Source organism: Anastrepha ludens, chromosome 3, assembly GCF_028408465.1.
Source record: "Anastrepha ludens isolate Willacy chromosome 3, idAnaLude1.1, whole genome shotgun sequence".
Classification (NCBI taxonomy): Eukaryota; Metazoa; Arthropoda; class Insecta; order Diptera; family Tephritidae; genus Anastrepha; species Anastrepha ludens.
Genome location: NC_071499.1, coordinates 71146188 through 71168991, shown reverse-complemented (window position 1 = coordinate 71168991; position 22804 = coordinate 71146188). Strand labels below are relative to the sequence as shown.

Genomic DNA, 22804 nt, shown 5'->3' with positions numbered 1-22804 from the left:
AGATCACAGGGGATCCCAATTCTCTCCATTCGCGGGGAGATCACTTCACCTGTCCCTTGGGCCCTGAGGGCCCTTGCTGTCGCTTGACTGTCGGAGTAAATATTTACTTTCCTGACTGTTAGTATGCATGTGAGCAGCCAATCAGCTGCCTCCTTAATTGCGGCTACCTCTACCAAATTTTCGTTACTTAACTGGTTAAGTTTGTGGTTTATTAATTTATATAAATTTGTACTGAAAAGTGCTGATTTTGATGCATCAAAAAATCTCGATGTACTTATTCCTTTAGGAAAATCTGGCAACCTTATTACTAGAAAATAAATATTTTATTTATTTTCCTTTTCAACATTTCTATTAAGATTTCTTTGTATACAAAAAATAAAAAAAATATGATGTGCTGGAAAATATGTATTGTACTAAATACATCAACTTGATCAGCTCGCCAAAGATATCGAGCGTTCAGCATAAAATCTCTTGCGCTTTTCTCTTTGCTGTTGTACTAGTACTGCATAATGAACAAGAATATGCTGCCGAGCCAATCGTTGAACAAAGCCAAAATATGTGTCTACTTATAGCATATTTGCTATATGCCGCCCTCAAGGTTGGACCTGAGCACGGTCGATTAGAACCGCGAGGCTATCAAAACAGCTGAACTGAGTTGTCAAATTAAAGTTAAACAAAAAATCGAAATAGTTTTCAGGAGTCAGCAACCGTATATACATACATACATACCTATGTGAATAATAGGCGCGGTAATGAGAAATAGAGAAATTATGCGAGCGCGAGTGAATTGTGATATTGACGAAAAGGTGCTGAGTAATCGAAAGTGTTCGCAAAATTTTGGGAAATCGAGAAAGCATTTGTGAGATGCTGCGAACAACAGTGCGTTTGACTTGAGCAAGTATATGTGCGCGAGTGCCTACATACATACATACGAACAGAAGAACGTATATTTATTAGATTTTCTGTTTGTTTTCTGTGAATGGAAAATTGGCAGGAAAATCGCTCATATCAGCCGATTTTACAAACACTCACGACAGTGTGAAATTCTCCGCTGTGCGCAGCTGTTCGGGTGTGTGGAGCGAAAAATTGCGGAAATTCGATTATTGAATAATTACATACGTGCATGTAGTGCACTTATATGTATACATACATACATACATCTAGGATTGTCGCTTTGACGTTTGCAATAACGACGTGCGGAGACAAGTGTTTTGTTATTCGATTTGGTTTGTGATATCGGACAGCGCTGCCAGCCTGTTGCTTGTGCTGCTGCTGCCTGTTGCTGTGCGAATAAACAATAGATATTTTTGGTGTATGTGCAAATCTTATTTGTGTACGTAACTAATATTCATGTATGTCCGTATATGCATATATTCGATCAGAATTTTTTTGTTTTAACTGTGGACCTGCAAAGAAATTCTACCTAGCTGTATAACCTAAAAAATTTGACGATTGTATTTTTAAAAATACTGCAAATAGTATTAATAAAGTTAAATATGTATTAAAAGAAACACAAAGAAAAACAAGAAAATTCAAAAAAAATGTTTTTTATGCAGTCACAAAAAAGACCCAACATCAAAGCTAAATCATCAACTTGAAATGTGAAAAACAATAAATTTGAATAAAAAATGTTGACTTCAGTGACGGAGATGCGCGAAAAAAACAAAAGCAATATTTTCATATATTTTATATGTGAACTCTCATATACATACGTACGCACAGTCGTGATCAAAAATTTCAGGCATTGTCCGAAACTGATATAAAAGTATAGAAAAAATGAATGATGTGCAACGAATATTACTTTGAAATGAAAACCTATATAGACAAAGATACTGAGCAGAGGATTTCATCTATTCAAATGCATTAAATTAAATCCAAAATAACCAAATGCATTAAAGTAAATCGGTAGCTGAAATATTTGTCATATAGCGACAGCGGCCGTCCGCAATAGGGCTTATGCGTGACTACATTCAGTAGATCTGAGTTTAAAAGCCACTTTATTTTATAGCCCGTCTAATTTTAATATGATAAAGTGAAAACCTCAAGTAGCTCAAAATTTCTTAACTTCTCCTTAATCTCTGCGGCCCTCATGTGCAGAATTATGCACATAATGCTTAAAGCCTTATAATATTTTTATTTTTCTTTGTTGACAACACTTAGGACCTAATGTGCATAATTGTGCACATGCCGGAAATATCGGAAAACTTAATAAATATGTATGATTTTTCACATATTTGTTTTTATGATGCCCTTCTTACTAATAATTAGTAAAAATATAATTTTAATATCCATTAACAATAATTCAGGTCTGCAGGGGTTAAAAGAGCATTTGTTGTTTCTGTTCTCCTTTTCTCCATATAACGATCGCGCGAATTTTTTTTATACGGAGAAAATGTGAAACATCGTCAGGGACAAAATGATCTAAAACCATCAAAAATGTTGAGTGACTTTGGACTTGCACTTTGTTGTACCAAAATTTAAGAGGCTATAAAACTGCGTAACCAGATTTTTTAAGATCTACTTAAAAAAAATTTAATTTTGCTGAAAAACCTTCGAACTTTTATAAGTCTTGCACAAAGTTTGAAACTTTTTATTAATATTATTTTTTCTTTTGTTATAAAATAAACCAGATTTTCATGAAAAATAATCGAATTTAAAAAAATGAATAACTAAATAGTCGAAATTTGTCAATATGTTGTACTTTTATAATAATTTCGGTAAGTGTATGGGCCGGAATCCACTTAAAAGTGACGAAAATTAAGCAAAATCGAATTCTGATATTGGTTAATTGATTTGTATATATAAAAAAATAGGCAATTATAAAGGGTGGTTAAATTTCAAGGGCCGACGTTGTTGAATGTGAACCACACCTAAACGTCAACGACACCGTTGGACTTCTTTCTTTGGGGTTATTTGAACAAAAGGTGTTCGCTGATAAGCCAGCAACAATTCAAGAACTAAAGGATGAGATAATTCGGCGACATGGAACCTCAATTATGCCTCAGGGATATCGAAAATTTGGACCATCGGATGAAGGTATGCCGTCGAGGCCATTTTTGGCGATATTTTATTCCATGCGTAATTGAACCATACCAATATTATCATAATAAGGAGAAATGACAATAATTTCGTAAAAAAATTGTATTTTATTCAAAACCAATACCGGCCCTTGAAACTTAACCACCCTTTAGATAAGGAACTATTTGCATTTGGTGGTCTTTGGAGGTGTGCCGCCGAGGCCGCGGCGGCCATTTGGCCAATGTTTTATTCTATACGTAATTGAGCCATATTATCATAACACAGAAAGATGACAATAATTTCCCAAAAAAATTGTATATTAAGGATTCAAAATACACACCGGCCTTTAAAACTTAACCACCCTTTATATAAATAATGGTACATTAGACCCAAGCTGCAAGTGAATTGATTATATTTTTCATTGCTGGTAGATATTCAAACCTTGAAGCTCGTAAGGGATTACATTCCGCCTTCTTGCTTCTCAAATTATCATATTTTTTTAATTAATATACAAAAGTAATTTTTTGCCTTTTATCAATTTTTTTTTCCGCAGAAGAATTTTAATTTTTAATGTCAAACTTATAATTCTTACAATTTCTCGGGAGTGATGTTCTACCAAATATACAACAATCTCTTTCACCACGATACTGGAATGAATTTGGGGCGATTTTGTTCCTTAGAGTAGACACTATAAGAAATTTATGCCACTACATGCAACTTTTTAGATTCATGTCTACAATTTTGTCTTCAAAGTGTCTATTTAGTCTGTGGTAATGAACAACCTGACGCTACTTTAGTATGGCTTGTTATGCATGCAGTTCGTCTACAACAAAAGAAGTTTTCAGAATCTACTAGAGGAGGTTGTACTATTTTTGAACCCTTTTTTTTGGTAAATATTTTTTAGATTTTTATGATTTTTTTATTTTATTCTAATTTTTACTTTTTCAAATTTTATGAATTTTTTTTAAATTCTTAAATTTTTTTAAAATTATGTTTTTTGAGTATATTTCATATGCAGTTCGCCTACAGTAAATATAGTTTGCAGGGTCCACCATGTGGAGCTGACAATACTCTCCTTGGCTCATTTTTTGTATTATTTTTAATATATTAATAGGTCTATTTATAAGTTCGTGCGGTTTTACAACAGATGGCGTAACTTGATTATTATTCCATCGATCCACATTTCCAAACATTCATTGGAGAGCTACTGTCGTAAGGCACAAACGTCAGTATAAGTTTTTTATTTGAAGCGTAAACAACAATATTTTTACCACACTTGAAAATGTCGAATTTCGTGCCAAATAATGTGTTTTTGCGGGGAATTCTTCTTCATTATTTTAATATGAAGAAAAAAGCAGCCGAAAGTCATCGTATCTTGGTGGAAGTTTATGGTGAGCATGCTCTATCTGAGCGAACGTGCCAGAAGTGGTTTGCACGCTTTAAAAGTGGTGATTTTGGCTTGGAAGACGAAGAACGCGAGGGTGCGCCGCCAAAGTTCATGGATACCGAATTGGAGGAATTGCTCGATCAAGATCCGGCTCAAACGCAAGAAGAGGTTGCAAAAACTTTGGGAGTTGATCAATCAACCATTTCCAAACGTTTAAAAGCCATGGGAATGATCCGAAATTTAGGCCATTGGGTGCCGTATGAATTGAAGCCAAGAGACGTTGAACGCCGTTTTATGGCATGCGAACAACTGCTTCAACGGCACAAAAGAAAGGGTTTTTTGCATCGAATTGTGACTGGCGATGAAAAGTGGGTCCATTACGACAATCCAAAACGTCGGGCAACGTATGGATACCCTGGCCATGCTTCAACATCGACGTCGGCGCAGAATATTCATGGCCTGAAGGTTATGCTGTGTATCTGGTGGGACCAGCTGGGTGTTGTGTATTATGAGCTACTGAAACCGAATGAAACGATTACGGGGGATGTCTACCGACGACAATTGATGCGTTTGAGCCGAGCACTGCGAGAAAAACGGCCGCAATACGCCGATAGACACGACAAAGTTATTTTGCAACATGACAATGCTCGGCCACATGTTGCACAAGTGGTCAAAACATACTTAGAAACGCTCAAATGGGATGTCCTACCCCACCCGCCGTATAGTCCAGACCTTGCGCCATCCGATTACTATCTCTTCCGATCGATGCAACATGGCCTGGCTGACCAGCACTTCCGTAATTACGATGAAGTCAAAAAATGGATCGATTCGTGGATTGCGGCAAAACCGACCGAATTTTTCACAAAGGGAATCCGTGAATTGCCAGAAAGATGGGAAAAAGTAGTAGTAAGCGATGGACAATATTTTGAATATTAAATTTGTAACCATTTTACGTCAATAAAGTTTCAAATTTCGAAAAAAAACCGCACGAACTTATTCATAGTCCTATTAATAAAATTTGATTTTAATATATTTTTAATTTTTATAAAATTTTTATTACTATTTAGCTTTTCTCAATTTAAAATTTTTCTATCTTATTCTAATTTTTACTTTTTCAAATTTTATGAATTGTTTTTGTTTATTCTTTAAAGTTTTTTTTAATTATTATTAGTTTTTTTTTGAGTATTTCTCATATGCAGTTTGCCTACAATAAATGTAGTTTTCAGGGTTAAATAAAAAAATTATTTTGATATTTTGGTGCGCATTTTATATTTGATTGCCCATGTCGGTAGGCTCAAAATAATTTCATTAATTTTCTTTGAGCTTCCATGAACCACCATATGACCGTAGGTACAAACCATTTACGGAGTTTAATATAAAGCAGATGATTACTTTTGCCAGTTTCCCGCCATCCGCCTTTTTCAATTTTCAGAATGTTAGTTTCTGGTTCGTAATTAGTGACCGCTAAAACCACTCTTAGCAAAGTTTGATAGTTCAGCTGTTGCTCCTCAACCAGTGATGGTAAATGGTTTTTTGAAAAATCCCTACACAACCCAAAAAAATTCCCTACTTTTCCCTACGCTTACAACAAATTTTCCCTACGAAATTCCCTACAGTTTTGTCTCCTGTGTTTACACTATAATGAGGCAATTGCAAAGTCAAAATTGAATTTTTTGCTTAAGATTTTTTAAAAATTCCGTACAGAGCTTCTGCAGTGCATTCAGTTCTTATTTGAATTAGATCCAGCAGCTTAACCACAAGCCGCTCGCTTTCCTCGCCGAAAAATCTCACCATGAGACACATAAGCTTATTGAGTCCGATGTCTGTGCTCTCATCGATTATATGGAAAATTTGTTTACTTTTAATTTTTTAACTAAATTGTCATTTTCTTCTTTTGCCAATTCATTTTTTATTATGTTGGTGCACTTCTTTCTTCCGAGCTCAGAGTTTTTTATTATTTCAGAATCAGGCACAATTTCTTTTAAGAGTGGGATTAAATGGTCCACCACTTGCAGCGCAACAATATGCTCAGCGAAGAACATGCTAAGTCTTATTTCGAAATTTCTGGAACCATTTGGTTTACTCGCCTTTTCTAAAAAATGCTGTCTATTTTAGATGTCTTTTTAATTGCCTTCATATTTTTTGGTGCATTTTTGTTTCGGCGGGCTTCTGTTAATCAGACTTGCTCGTTAGCCACAGCTTCAAACTAGCCACTAAAATTTCGTCGTCAAGCCACTTGTTATTGAACTTTTGTTTCCGATACTTGCATTGTTTTTCCTGGTGTTCCTCCGAAGAGTCAGTCGAAGAGGAGGAGCTCATTTCTGTAAAATATATGCATTTTAAATATAAAAAAAGCCAAAACTAAAATAATTGTAAACTTACTTCAAAAGTGAAAAGCACCAGAAAACGTGGGACAACTAACAATTTCCGCGCAAAGAAAAAATCGTGCTAGCGTTAACGAAGAAAAAAACGGCAATGTTGCCATATTAACGCTTTTTAAAGTATGCTGCCATAAGGAAAAGAAGTCTGGCATGAAATCTTACTGCGGATTTTTATTTTAAATGAACTTTTTTAATTTTACCCCGCTATTTAAAAATTGTTTCTGTCCTTCTTGAAAATTCCCTACATTTACAGAATTTAAAAAAATCTGTCCTTCTTTTCCCTACACCCGCATTTTTCGACAAAAATCCCTACATGTAGGGAATTTTCCCTAAATTTACCATCACTGTCCTCAACAGCCAATGGCATTGAACCGCACTGCACAATTGTTCACTAAAACACTCGATTGAGGAGTATATAACAGAAAAAGTGGGCTTTGATACTCGTAACAGCATTGATAATAGTTTTGATAACTTTAGTGAGCGTAAACTTTTCTTGGCAGCCGATATGCCTTAAAATAAGAGTCCAATTCGTTGTTTAATGAAAAAAACGTTTTTTCAATAATATTCCTGCAAATTATTATTTATACTCAATTCTTTCTGAATAAATAATATTTCGGAAATATTTGGCGAAATTCGGTTTTTTTTTTCATTCTTTAGTTATAACCAGCTCACTGGCGTATATTAGTGAATATATGCCGGTAATAAATGTTAAATTATTTCTTCACAAAACTTCGACCATACAAATCTTAATTGATTATCACTTTTTCATCACATCTTCGACGCTGGCTGTGGACTGAAACTTTGTTGTTATTTAGGTGCATACGAGATATGTACGGCTAACACTGTTAACTTAACATTTTCTGTTAAATCACCAGAGTTGAGTCAATTCCGTTCGGAAGGCGAGTGTACGAGCTTCGAAATAACGACAACTGCTTGGAAATTTTTGATTTTTAAATCGCGGCTCATCTGTTAAGGCTGTTGAGAAATAAGTTCATATGACAAGTTCTTTCTAAGCTAAAATTAACTGGAGTTTTGCCATTGCCGTCCAATGTGCTATTAGAAGAACATTTTGCGAAATTTAAACTATTTTTAATAAATCAAATCCATTGCTTTTTCCTTGATAAATGACACTTCATTCTGTCTTATACAAAAAAAAAAATCCATATTCTTAATTTTCACATTTTTCTATCAGTATAAAGCAATATTGTACCATCAACTTTGGCGCCCACTGTATGAATAAGTATGCTCGTAGTTGCACCCAATTGTTTACTTGTAGATGTGAAAGAGAAAAAAAGAAAAAACGTATAAAAAATCTGCAAACCTCACAATTTTAAGCAAATTTTGAAGAGCTTTTCACCGCATTTCAAATAAAATTTCTGCTCTCTTCTGTCTCTTCATCTTACTTTGCCCTCATTGTTAAGTGTGATCTGAACACTTAAGCATTCGAATGTTTGATGAAGAATGCCCTTAACTGCATGCATGTGCGTGTATGTTTGTATGTAAATAAATTACAAAAGTGCACAAAATAAACAAATCGCGAAAGCAAAAATATTTACCTGTTGCTACGAATGCAATAGAGGCCGCTTAAAACAAAACTTATTACTTGTTCAAATAACAGTGCAAAATAATAATAAAACATAAAACAAACGTCCTTAAAATAAAATCAATAGCAACAACAACAACTCGACCGAGTTACATGTGCACATCAATGGTGCAATCGTGCGAGCAATAGTTCATTTGATTGGCGTTGAAATTTGTCACAAACGTTGCACAGTGGGTCGGTAATAGTAGAAAATGTGGGCAAGTTGTAGCTGGTTAATTTGATATCATTACATGCAAGCCTTAGAAAGTACACAAAAAGTTTATGGTAAACCAGAGGCAAGAAATGTAATAAGTTTTTTATTATCTTTAATGAGAAGCTCAAAACTATATAAGAATCAAATATTTATGTATGTCTGCGGTTAAGTTGTTGGTGGAAATAGGTTATTGGCTAATAGAAGACACAAGCTAATGTATACCAGAAAATATTGATTCTATACCCGTCAGGGATAAGATTTAGGAGTTCTGCAATACACTAAAAATGTATTTAATAATTTATTTGACGACCACTTACCTAACAACATATGAAATAGGTATATATAATATATGAAATGAAATTTTAAAATACCTGATAATGTTTCTTATTGCACATTCAACTCATTGAAAGAACATGGCTCAGATTATCTTCATCTTAATTGACCCGTTTACGTCATTTTGGCCGAGTTAAACAAAGCGCGCCAGTCATTTCTTTCTCGTGCTAGCCGGTGCCAGTTGGATACACCAAGTGAAGCCAAGTCTTTTTCCACCTGATCTTTCTAACGCAGAGGAGGTCTTCCTCTGCTACCACCATACTTTCAGAGCCGGAGCGTTTGTTTCCATTCGGACGACATGACCCAGCCAACGTAGCCACTGGATCTTTATTCGCTGCGCTATGTCTATGTCGTTGTAAAGCTTATACAGCTCATCGTTTCATCGCCTGCGATATTCGCCGTTGCCAACGTGCAAAGGTTCAAATATCTTACGCAGAATCTTTCTCTCAAACACTCCAAGCGTCGCTTCATCGGATGTTGTCATCATACAGACCAGTTGAAAATATAGTTTCTGTTATTTAGTTATTTAGCAAATTTTCAAAAACTACCAAAAAAGAAATTTTCATTCAAAAACCTGAAATGACGGAGCGTCTTTTAGCCCAGCTTCGTATTTAGGGCAAACAAATGAGTTCGGAAATATTAAGTCAGATACCTACGGTGGAAAAAAAATCTTTAATTTGCTGGTCTGAGTATTTTACACATCAAATGGTATAGTCATCAGAAGCCTTCGATCTGTGGTTCACATAGTCGTTAAAGTGCTAAGGAGATGCCAAATTATTTCTACTATTCAACATCATTCGAGGTACTAAATATGGACTATTTCAAATTATAATCAAAGGAAATGTGGAAGGAAAGCGTGGCATAGGACGGAAGTAGATGTCCCGATCCGGTAATATTTGCAAATGGACCGGACTGAGGACGGCTGGAGAGCGCATTTACATAGCATAAGCGTTTTAAATTATGTATATTACAAACTTGTTCTAGTTTAGTTTAAAATTATATGTGCGTGTATTTATGCGATGTTCATTTATATTTAGGTTCATTTAAATGTAAAATGAGTGCATGTATTTAAATTATGAAATGTGACGCTAACACTCAGCTATGGATGGAAAGCTGAAGAAAAAGAATATTCATCCGACGCATTCTTAAATTTATCTTAACCCTTTGACGGCTCTGGGAAATATATGACTCAGCTATAGAAATGATTAAAGCTTGATCAATTCAGTGAATCCATTTGAATTATTTTATACTTTTGTTCATATCTTTGGAGAAAGTTGTAAAAACTCGGAACGATATAGCAACATTTTTTTTAAATAAAGTATTTTTTTTAAATAAATACATGTTTTATAAATTAAGTGAAATTTTCCTGTTTAATTATATTTATTTTTAAATAAATTAAAGTTGTTTTGAAAACATTTAAACACGAAAAAATTGTGGTCTCAAGGTCATAAGTAAGAAGAGAATTCGAGTTATTCGGGTGAAGTACAGCTCACCATTTTTACACTGTCACATTTTATCTAATTTTTTTTAAATTTGTAATATCTCTTGAAAAGGGCGGCACCCACACCACCTCTCTAACACATTTTAAACAAGTCTCGGCGGTCGCCGTAGCCGAGTGGATAGGTGTGTGACTAACACACGGTAGCGCACGGGTTCGAAACTCCGAGTATGAAACATCAAATGAGAAAAATTGTTTTTTGTACTAGCGGTCGCCCCTCGGTAGGCAGTGGCAATCAGCCGAGGGTATTTCTGCCATAAAAAAAGCTGCTCATAAGAAACCATCTGCCATTCAGAGGCGGCGTAAAACTATAGATTAGTCCATTTGTAGAATAACATCAAGACGCACACTATAAATAGAAGGAGGAGCTTGGCCAAACACCCAACAAAGGGATGTGTGCACCAATTAAATATTCATATAAACCTAAATAATTTTGAAAATGTTTCCCGAAAACATGCCTGTTTTGATTTTATATTTCAGATTTTTCCCTTAAGTATCTAAATTCTTTCCTTCATACATAGTAAAATGAAAACATCTGGTGCCTTACTCAATTTCAAAGCACGCATCTTCAGCAAGCATCTGCCAATTTTCTGCAAATGAAAAATTTTAAGTTAATATTTGGAAATTGCCATGATGCTTTGCAAATTGTATTCTCTTGTGTCAGTTAATCTCGTTGAGGAAAACTTTTTTTTCATGCAACTCCTCCATTATAATTATTCTTTTGCAACACTGTACGTATACTTTCGGGGTTGCAGTTAATGTGAAGGTGTTAGGAGACCTCTATTGTGAGCTTATCCACCATTTGTTGCATTATCCACCATTCATCTGCATCCGAAAACAGTTTTGCTCGTTCCTTCTTATTATTCACGGATTTTGTTTCTTTGAAGTTCGTTTCTTTCGGAGTTCTTTATTGAGCCACTGTATGTATAACCCATATTATTTATTGAATTATCATATTCTTGGTTACGTATGTAAGTACGAAGTTGACTGTTTTGTTTTGTGCAATCTTTGTGATTTCTACTAAAAAATGTTAAATATATTTTGTTGTAAAATCTTATTAATTTAAATATTTATAACACACTCTTATAGCAAAGGTTATGGGTAATGTGGTATAGTATATCACATATATAGGTTTATCTTAAAAAAATTAAAATAATTGTAAAAAAAGTATACCTGTATGACAATTAATTCAACGCAATGATAAACATTAATGCAATTTAAGTTTGTCTATTTTTTTTATTTTTTTATTTTTGTAGTTTACGCAGTCATTAAAGGGATAAATTAACGCCAGTAGTTTTCAACCAAAACAATTTGTTGGCAGATGAGTAAACATAAATTTTAATAACCACTTGTGTGTGTCCCATGCACAAAAACATTTTAACACTCTCAACCCACTGTATGCCCCACTAGCGCTGGCGTCGGCGTCGATTGAAAATATATTCGCGGACGGCGCACGCATTCTATAAATAAACGCAAAGTAATGCGGGACGTTATGCGGGTGAAGGCAAATAATTGTGGCGGAGAACGCTTCAGTGTGCTTTTAGATAAAATATACAAGTATGTTTGTACGGATATGTGATATTATATGAAAATGTGAGTACGCGCGGCGGTCGTAAACAGAGAACTCACAACACACACATTTGTATGTATGCACGTACGCAGATGTTAATGGAGTTGGTGTAGTTGTTGTTATTATTGCTGTTATAATTTAAGCGCTGCATAAACATTCATATCATTATCTCTCTGTCAACGCAGAGCACCTGAAAGTATCAATACAAGGCAATAAAATGCAAAAAAGTGCAGAATGAAAACTAAACAATAAAAAATGAATAATCAAATAATAAAATACGCAGCCCACATGTAAGAAAAACCAATATAAATAGCTAATAAAGTATGAAAACAAAATTAACAAGTGCAAAAATAAAAAATTAAAAAAATTAAATTAAAAAAAGTCATGCATAGGGTGTACGCTTTCAAAATTCCGCATATAAATATTTTCTGATGATATACAAGTGTTTGTATACTCACTAGGCATGTTTGTTTTTTTCAGTCTCGAAAATTCCGGGATTGTGTGAAAATGCTCCCGAGATTTTCGGGACTTGTAATTTCTTACAAAGCATTGAAATGGTGCTAGAGCAACTTTAAAGCAAATATGGATATGTTTGAAAGTCTTCCTTTTTGCTTCCTTTCTGATATAAAAAGCAATATACTGGGTTGCCCATATTCGACGGACCCATGTGTTTTTTTTTTTTTAAATTAAAGAAACACACAATTTTTTTGATGTTGACGATAATAATCATTTTATTTGTTTGCTTTTTGAATATGATATCTCTCAAATGGCCGCCTTGAGCCTGTACGGTGTATTGTGCCCGTTTTGTAGCATTTTCCATAGTTTTAGCTAGCATTTCGGCTGGAATAGCAGCTATTTCCTCACGGATGTTGTTCTTGAGCTCTTCTATGGTCTTTGGCTTATTAATATAAACCTTTGATTTTAAATATCCCCACAAGAAGGTGGCGTTAAATGGCCAGTCAAAATCGCCATTTTTTGACATCAAACGACGAGGAACCAATTTCTTCAAAAACACGATTGTGGTGCGAGCTGTGTGGAACTGCCTCATACGCTTTCGACGAATAATTAGCATCACAAAAGTGGTTATCATATCGCGATAACGCTCCTGATTGACGGTAACAGCTTGACCATCTTAATTTTCGCAGAAAAGCGGCCTAATAATCATTTTTGCACTAACGCCGCACCAAACAGTGACTTTTTCGTCGTAAAGAGGTACCTCCTGAATTTCGTGAGGATTTTGAGTGACGTAAATATGGCAATTTTGCTTGTTTACCGTCCCATTCAATAAGAAATGAGCCTCATCGGACATGATGATTTTGTTCCAAAATTACTCGTCATCTTCAGCCATTTCGATGACTCTTTGGGCCCATTCCAATCGACAAGGCTTATCCGCAGGCAACAATCTTTGCGCCAATTGAAGCTTATATGGGAATAAATCCAAATCAATGCGGATAATTCGTTGTAAAGTGGTCCGAGCAATGTCAAACTGCTGAGAACGGCGATTTTGGGATGTCCTGGGCGACGTCTCAACACTGGCCCGTACAAGAGCAATATTCTCATCCGATCGCCTTGGTCGGTTTTGATTTGGCCTCTTTGGATTAGAAAGAGCATCACCAATCGAAAACCTTTCGTACAAACGTTTAATGGTGTTCTTAGAAGGCGCACTTTTCACATTATTTAATTTTTTATGCGCACGTTGAGTTTTCACAATTGCCTTATCTTGTTGAATGTAAATTTCATATTTTGAAAAATCAGTATTGGCACATATAGTTTTTTGCCATAGCAACTTTGAAAGCAACTCTGCTATCATTTTTGAAGTAATGAGACAGCGCGACGTATCAATTTTCAAACCATTTCACATTAACTGACAGTTTGCTTCACAAGTTTTGCATGAAACGTGTGCATGAAAATGGATATAAAGATTGGCGAAATTACCATTATTGAAAAATAAAATGATTTCGAGCTTGAGTTCTATTGGAAAATCAATTTCAGAAATTGGAAAAATTCTTGATATTACTGTCAGAAGTGTAAAACGATTTAAAGTAAAAAAAGATGTGGGAAACCGCAAGAGATCCAGCCGACTAAGAGAGTTGACGGAAAACAAGAGCACCACTTAATAAAAATGGTAAAAAAATCATCAAAGACTTCTTCATCTCAAATCAAGGCACATTCATTAAAGGTAGTGGCAATAGACCAACAACACTGTTCTGTACGTTTGATTGTCAAAGAAAAGTATTGAGAAACTAGAAAACAAATAATGAATTCGCCTTGTTTCATTTTGTGCTGACAGCCAAATCGACACCGCGAAAGAAAAAAAAATAACTCAGCTGATTTACCAACACCACCTTTAATAGATTCGCCTTATCTGAAATCGCAGCCAAACTTAAGAAAATTTCTGACATGGAATTGACCGCCAGTGCAACGCAAAGTATTTTGAGGAGAGCTGGATACAACGATGTGCTGTTTTCTGATGAAAGCTGTAGAAAATTTAATATGTATCGAAATGGTGGTCGTATTGTAACTTTTCCCGTAAAAGATCAACGGTTTCGTTGCTTATGTGGCACGCACAACGTAAACGTGGTCCAGATCAATACCATCCATTTCCGGCCATAAAAAATCGTTAATTATCTCTCGATAGCGATAGATAACACCTGTTATTGGATAACCCTTCAGTATGGCGAAAACCAAATATGGGGTTGGAAGAAAAAACATGATGGCACCAGTGAAGCACGTCAACGGTGCGGTTATGGTATAAGGATATATAGTGGCATCCCGCTTGGGAGAACTTGTTTCCATAGATTGAGTTTTAGGCAAGATGGTATACTTAAATATTTTGAAGCAGAATTAAAAATGCAGCGCTGAAAAAATGGGTCTGACCTCGAAATATTACTTCCACCAGGGCAATGATCCGAAAAATTCCGCTCACATTGCTGATGAATGGATCTTGTGCAATACTCCGCATGCTCTAAGTACTCCCCCATAATCCCCAGATATGAACCAATCGAGCAACTATCGGATGTGCTGTGAAAACTTATAGGAAACCATCATATTTCAAACAAATAACAACTGAAAGCAATAATAAAGGAAGAATGTTTTAGAATTGTACCGAATATTACCCAAAAACTGGGTTCCTCAATGCCAAATAGACTAGATGAAGTTATAATAAGGAAAGGACTATCAACAATCACTAAATATTACCGCAACAACTATTCAGTGCGCAACTAAGTTCCCGCTGTTTGTCAATAGATGCCACCAGCAGTGTGTGCTAGTCGATTCTAGCATAACCTAAACGTCATAAACCAAGCTCAGACATATGGTAAAAAAACTTCTACGACACATTGGTGATTTTGTTTTGGTGTCATATACTTTTGGTTTTGTGAAAATGTCTGATTTTGTGCCGAATAATCGTCGTTTGCGGGAAGTGTTGATTTTCCTCTTTCATTCGAGAAAAACGGCGGCTGAAGCGCGTCGAGAGCTACGAAAAGTTTATGGAGAGTCTGCTTTAAGTGAAACAACGTGCCGAGATTGGTTCCGTTGCTTCAAAGACGGTGATATTAATGTTGCCGACCGTTCGCGTGAAAGAAGGCCAAAAAAACGACGCTGAATTGGAGGCATTGCGCAATGAGGATCCGTATCAAACGCAAGGAGAGCTTGCTTCAGTATTAGAAGTTACCCGCCAATCCATTTCCAAGCTATTGCATGCTTTGGGAATGATTCAGAAACAGGGGACTTGGATTCCTTACGAGTTAAAACCAAGGGATGTTGAACGCCGTTTTTCTCGCCTGTGAACAACTGCTCCAGCGGCAAAAAAAGGAAGTGTTTTCTTCATCGCATCGTGACGGGTGATGAAAAATGGATTCATTACAGCAATCCAAAGAAAAGAAAGTCATGGGGACTACCCGGTCATGCTTCTACGTCGACGCCTCGGCCGAATATTCACGCTGCGAAGGTTATGCAATGTATTTGGTTGGACCAAGTTGGTCTTATTTATTATGAACTGTTAAAACCAATCGAAACCATCCCTGGGTTTCGGTATCGATTTCAATCGATGCGATTGAGTCGTGCACTGCGCGAGAAGCGGCCGCAATACGCGGAGAGGCATGAAATGTGATTCTACAGCATGACAATGCTCGACCTCACGTTGCCAAGCCCGTCAAAACGTACCTGGAAACACTGAAATGGGAAATCCTACCTCACCCGCCATATTCTCCAAATATTGCGCCATCCGATTATCACCTGTTCCGATCGATGGCCCATGGTCTAGCTGACCAGCAGTTCCATTCATAAGAAGACATCAAAACATGGCTTGATCCGTGGATAGCCTCAAAAGATGAACACTTTTACCGTGACGGTGTACGATATCTACTAGAAAGATATGAAAAAGTAGTAGCCAGCGATGGGCAACACTTTCAATGATTCACTTGTAACCATTTTTTTAGAATAAAGTTGTATTTTCATTAAAAAACAGCGAGAAAAAATTCATTTTCTTTGTGCCAACAATACTTTTTTCGCTGAAAAATATGTACCGGGTTTAAAATTTTCGTTTTTTTTTTTGAAACTTAATGCTTTAGATTTTGTTTGTATATGCAAAGAGTACCTTAAAAATTAAAATAGATTTTTTTTATCAAAGCAATTTACTCGTATAACCGTTTAAATGTTTTAGGTAGTACTGTGATAATACTTTTTTCGCTGCGTGTAGGCATATGGGTGTATGCAATTGCCTCTATTGGAAAAAGTTTCACTCACTAACTTGATTTTTGTTATTCCAATATACATATTACTTTTCACTTATCCCGCTTAAATTGTAAGAGCCTAAAAACTATATGAATTTCTTTCAATCGCAAAAAACATTCGTTTACTTTTCTTGTTTTTTTTTGTATCGATCTTTTATGCGACTTTATCAGAAATGGGTATAAATTTAACTACTGCCTTTTATTTTCCTACCAAAAAATAGTACTCTGATTCCATTTCAAGTGAAATAGGTGTCAAAATCCATACAAAGTTATTGGTTGTAAAATATGTGTAAAATTTTAAAATAATTTTAAGGTTGTTCAGAGCTCAAGCTGTGAAAAAGCTCAAAAAATGTTGCCAACATGACGCTGACAACACTTTTTCACCGCTGTTTAAGTTGCATTTGCTTTTGTGAAAAGTGACAGTTCGTAGAATAAAAAATCGTGTTCAAATTGAAATTCACCAAAAATTCCAAGACTCTACCTAAAAAATAGGTTTGTTTAAAGTATTTTAAACTTTGCTTTGCTTTAATGGAGGAATGGAAATAATAAAAATAATGGAAATACCCAAAACTCAAATAAGAGAAAGAAGGTGGTTTTCATCGCTTCAATCAATCACCAATACTGCATCCACTATGCAAGAAATTTCTTCCAAATATAGCATTTCTTTTTGTATATTTATTGAAAGAGAAACAATTATAAGTAACTAGCTGACCCGGCGAACTTTGTTCCGCCCTAGAGGCAATAAAAAAGCAAGTTTTTGGTTTTATTAAGTTAATTTTTTTATTAGTCAAGTTTTTCAATGAAACTTTAATAGATTGCACTCTTCAGTTAAGCACCTTGTGATACACGACATTTTTTGTTTTATTATCAGGTGCAAGAACACACAACGCAGATGGTTTTCCGACCCATGAACATGCCACATATAATTGACCATGTGAGAAACATTGATTTTCTAGATTCAGACCACAAACTTTCAAGGATTGGCATTGTGATTTGTTAATGGTCATAGCGAATGCAAGACGGATCGGTCATTGAAGACTTTTAAACTCAAACGGAAGATCGTTTGGGATCATCGGGATCCTCGGGATCCTCGAAATGAAAACTTCTTCACCTTCGAATTTTCCTTTGAGTATCGTCGCGTAAATCACATTGTTCATCAATTTATTCACCACCAAACGCGTACCGTTGCAAAGTTTTGGTGGGTTTATGTTTCGAAGCATGATTACTAAGGGGCCAACTTTTGGGCGTAAATTGTGCGGTGGTAAGCCAGGTACATCCAAGGAGTTTAAAAATTCAATTGGATAGTTGCGTTGGTGGCTTCATCTTCATTTGTTACACAGTCAATGGATTTGAATGAATGCATTGTTCCAATGATATCATTTTGAATTATGTAGTTTAGGTCATCTACATCTTTATGCTCAGCCGCCAAAATTGCTCGCTCACTCAACCATTCATTATTTTTGTTGTTATTAATGATGTTTGGGCAGGCAATAGCAAACCTCCGAGTGAATTTCTGCCATGAAAAAGCTCCTCATAAAAATATCTGCCGTTCGGAGTCGGCTTGAAACTGTAGGTCCCTCCATTTGTGGAACAACATACAGACGCACACCACAAATAGGAGGAGGAGCTCGGCCAAACATCTAACAGAAGTGTACGCGCCAATTATTTATTTTTTTTAATTTATTTTTAATGATGTTTGGGAATACTTTATTGATAAGTTCGTCTTTCGATGAGACAAATTTACAGAAATTCTGAGGAAATGAAATGAATCCACTCGATTCGTCTACACGTACTCGACCATTACCAATAGTCAGTAATTGGTCAGAGAAATCTTCAGTAGGTGTATAATTAAGTAATGCAACTCTCATGTTTGTTGTCAGCTGAAGTTTCTTCACATAGCGCCATAGATTCGATGATTTGAGGCAAGCGTTTATTTCGTCAGCAGCTGTTGATCTTGAAATTACTGGCAGTATTTGGTGGAATAATGGCAATATCACTCTTCCACTAAGACAGCACAATCCGGGCGTTCCTCTGGAAAAGTTTAATGCACTACAATACTCGCAAACAACGTTCATTGGCCCAATGCAAACGCTAGGATGCAAGCAGTAATCAGTGTTGCAATCATATCGAATCGCTGCTCGATTCAAGTCAGTACTTGATAATTATCTTCTCGTGCGTCGAAAATGATCTACTTGTTGATCTCTGTTATTCGCTCGACGACTTCGCATTGCCAACCGCGCCGTTTCACGGGCTACCTCGCTTTGCTCTTGTGATTGAGAAGCACGAAGTCGAGCCGTACTAACGCAGCGCTCTTCACGGGCAATTCCTTGTGCTTCTTCAGTCGTTTGATTCGCAATGTTTCGTATCCTTCTTGCATTACGGCTTTGTCGGGAAAGATTCGATCGGCTTGGTCGGGGCATTGATAATGATGATTCAAAGACAATCAAATTACTGTGATTATGTATTTCTGACAAAATTTATATTATGCAATTTTCTACTTAACCATAGACAAAATTATTGTACTTTTAGCTGTCATTTGCGTTTTGTTATTCCATATCAGATGCGTTTATACTACATTTTATAGCGACTTCACGGAACGCGTTCGAATGGGTTAAAAAGTATCCTATGTCCGTCTCCTGGTTCTAAGCTACCTCTCAATTTACAGCCAAATCGGTTCAGCCGTTCTCGAGTTATAAATGACTTTCTTTTGTATATATTGATTGCTACACTTAAATCTAAAACATTGGCTGGCAAGGCCGCCGGCTAGATTTTTTTTTTTTTATTGATATTTTGATATTGCCAAGAAATTTTCACGGCTGTGGACAGAGCACAAGTTGATTCAAAATAATTAATATCTAAATGCCGGAACTAGTCTCGGAAGTTCGGGATTATCGTAACGAGATCCCGAATATACCGGGATCGTAAAATACGAAAAATTAGCATCCCTAATATGCACATACTTACATACTTCATATATCAATTGTTTGTGCTAATTTTTTTGTTTTTTGCTTTTGGTATTTGGCACACAGCCAGCGGCTAAATGATGATCTTCATCTTCAGCTTTATCTGCAAAAGTATATTTAAATAAAAAACAATTTTATATTTTCATATGTACGAAATCATTTTTCTTGTTGGCGGTGTTGCTGCTTAGTGTTGGGGCAGCTGATGCAGCAACGGATGAGTACGCGCTAGGGCAGCTGTCGCTTGAGGAAGTATCGCTGAATACAATGAATGTTGTAAAAATTAACAAAGCGACAAATATGTATAAATAAAAATAAATACATATATATCTTTATAAATATAAATCAAAACAACAACAGGTGTGTACGTGTGTGCGCGCTGAATGCCGAAAACAATCTGAGTAAGCGAATAATATGTGCCATTTGTTGAGTGAAAACGACGAGCAGCTGAAAAATTGCAATTTTCATCGCCTACTCACCGCGTACTGCTAATCACTCATACGCCCCGTACACATTACCAGGGCATAATGTCAGATTTGTGTATGGACATGCATCAGCAGCGCACGGCTGCAACATTGGCAAATGCAAACGAAAATAATATTAAATTTACCAATAACATCAACAATTGTGGCTATGATATTTATAGCAATAACAAAAACAGTTTTAGTAGCTGTCGAACACCTGAAACGCTCTACTCAACACAAAGTCCAACAACAACTGGCGATATGCCTGCCTTCGACACTAGCGGCACAGTTGACGTCGACATCAATAACGAGCTCGCAAATGTGCTGAGCTTACAGCTGCGCAAACCAAAGCACTGGCGTTGGGAGCTGAGCACTTCACGCTCGTCTGCGAACATCGCGCTGCCACGCATTCTGCTGTACGATCACAAAGGTCAGCTATTGGTGGATGCGGATAGTCAATCGGAACAATGTTACAGTGGGCCAAAAGTGGAGTCATCACGAAAAGTGACGCGTCGAAAATCAACGCAGCTTATGACTGATGACGTTCAGCCTCGTACACGTAAGCGCGCCAGCAAGGCAGCCACCTCGAATTTGGCGCATACGATAAAACAAGCTTTGGATCGTCAATTTAGTGGGCTGCAAATACAAGAGGCCACACCCTCACCTGTACCTTCGAACAACTGTAGCACCGCAACTACTACTACACCCACAACTGAAAGGTCTACTGCGCTATCTTCAGCTATTGACTTTTACACCAATGAGCTGCCTGATTACAAGTTACAGCGGCGCGCCAATTCGCTAAAGGGTGTACGTTTTAAGGTCAACGATGAATTGGAAATAAACAATGATATTGCCACCATGAAGGACACACATAACTCGTTCAATCTAGCCAACTTGCCAACGCCACCATCTACTATCACCACCTCCACCACCAATACGCCCACCCATTCGTCATCGTCCGGACCGCGTGAAAAGCGTCGCTATCGACGTTCGCATAGCTCAGGCCGTTCGCCTGCAACTTCCGAATCGATATTGGAACGTTTCAGTTTCAACAAGGGACGCTTTTCTTCGCCTGAATATGCCGAAGAACATGAAGTGTACCATGCGCCACGCTATTTTCTACGCACCAGCAAAGCTGGTACTTTGATAGTGCAAGAGGAGAGTTTCAGCCGTTATCGTCGGCGGCGTCGGCCGCGTAACTCATCCACTGAGAATATACAAAGTTCGAAAAGTTCGCTAAAGTCGGATAGCGGGATGAAGCGCCAACAGAAAGCGCTCACTGTAAATGGTGTGGCAGAAGAGCGACCGGGTGGTAGCCTGTGCAATGTTAGTGAGCAACAAGCGCAGGGGGTGCGTAGAAAGGTGTATCCTGTGCGTCGCTATCTTAGCGATGGGAATATGCTGCTACAACAGCAATGCTCTAGCTCAGATGAAGAGCACGAGCAAGAGAGAGAGCGCGAGCACGACCATGCGAGTGCACAGCTGAGACCACGGAAAATTGCCAACCACAGAAAGCAGAGCAAAAGAGGTGAGAGTGTGCGTTGTCTAGTTTAATGCAAATACTTTTATTTGTAAATAATTAAGTTTTATTAGCATTAAAAATTTGTATTTGTTTATCTACTGGAAATCATTATTTTTAATGCTTTGCATGCTTATATAAAATTCTTTTCAGAACTGATTATGATAGATTCAGAGAATGGTGTGCGGCCTGGCGCTGTTACCCCGGAGTCAAGGTGATGGGCATTGCTTGCGTAGGGACAGTTGAGTTCATCTACCTCAACAATAGATATTTAGATACATATGCACTGAATTACAAGAAAAAAAAGCAAAAAATATGTTTGTATTTATGATTGTGTGATTTTTTATTTATTTAAGCTAACGAAAATGGAGAACAGTAAAATCGTATGTATGTATGTTTCTACATATTTAAAATAATTTGTTAGCTTTTAACGTTAATTGTGATTACTTGTGAAACTTACTTGTAGGATTAATACGCTATTTGAAAAATAAATTTAAAAATTTCTGAATTTAAATGCAATGCTATTAGTTGAACTGTTACTGTTTAAGAGACTTTATAAATGAAACTAGAATAAATCTTGATTGAAAAATACTCACAATTAAAATGAAATAAATGTTAGAGATTTATGCATTGTTAGTTTATTAAATCAATTTTGGTATAATAACGCTGCATTTTGAGCAAAACTTTTTTTTTGTTTCTTGTCAAGACAATTAGGAAGTGCAGCACTCAAACGCAATTAAGTCCTTTGTACTAGAATTGGATTCCTTTTAATTTTCTTTAAAGCTACCCGATCTCGGAAGCAACTCAGCTTTCTGATCTTGTGGTGCCAAGGAGCCAAGATGGTCGCTTTTTAACAAATCAGTGCCAAAGACCTCAAAACTGATTCGAGCGAAGGCGGGGCAGACGCACAGAAAGTGGTCCGCCGTCTCATGCTCCTCTTCGCAAGCTGGGCAGAGTGCACTGTGTGAGATGCCCAACCTTTCCATGTGCTTCGCCCACAAAAAGTGGCCCGTCATCAGTCCAACCAGCTGTCTGCATTCCATTCTGCTTAATGACAGAAGGGTTTGCGACAGTCGATCGGACATGACAGGTAACATCAATTTAGTCATCTGCAGCTCATCCAGGCTCGCTTATGGGTTGTAGTA

At 36.6% G+C, this 22804-nt stretch overlaps 1 protein-coding gene across 3 annotated transcripts; it reads left to right on the top strand.

Moving 5' to 3' along the window:
- The first annotated feature begins 1028 nt into the window (after positions 1-1028).
- LOC128858191 (probable serine/threonine-protein kinase nek3) lies at positions 1029-22271 on the top strand. Of its 3 annotated transcripts, none has more exons than XM_054094248.1 (3): positions 1029-1226; positions 19868-21668; positions 21813-22271. In XM_054094248.1, the coding sequence occupies exons 2-3, from the start codon at positions 20204-20206 to the stop codon at positions 21875-21877; spliced, it is 1530 nt and encodes a 509-aa protein (XP_053950223.1). In that variant the 5' UTR covers positions 1029-1226; positions 19868-20203; the 3' UTR covers positions 21878-22271. The 3 variants fall into 3 exon arrangements, with proteins under 3 accessions (XP_053950223.1, XP_053950221.1, XP_053950222.1); XM_054094246.1 differs by having other exon boundaries at positions 1029-1312; XM_054094247.1 differs by having other exon boundaries at positions 1029-1333.
- Positions 22272-22804: the final 533 nt, after the last annotated feature.

Bases quoted from the DNA above. Each gene is read 5' to 3' on its own strand.
- LOC128858191 (XM_054094248.1), top strand. From the start codon at position 20,204: ATGTCAGATTTGTGTATGGACATGCATCAGCAGCGCACGGCTGCAACA. The intron at 21,669-21,812 runs GTGAGAGTGTGC...AATTCTTTTCAG, and splicing joins CAGAAAGCAGAGCAAAAGAG to AACTGATTATGATAGATTCA.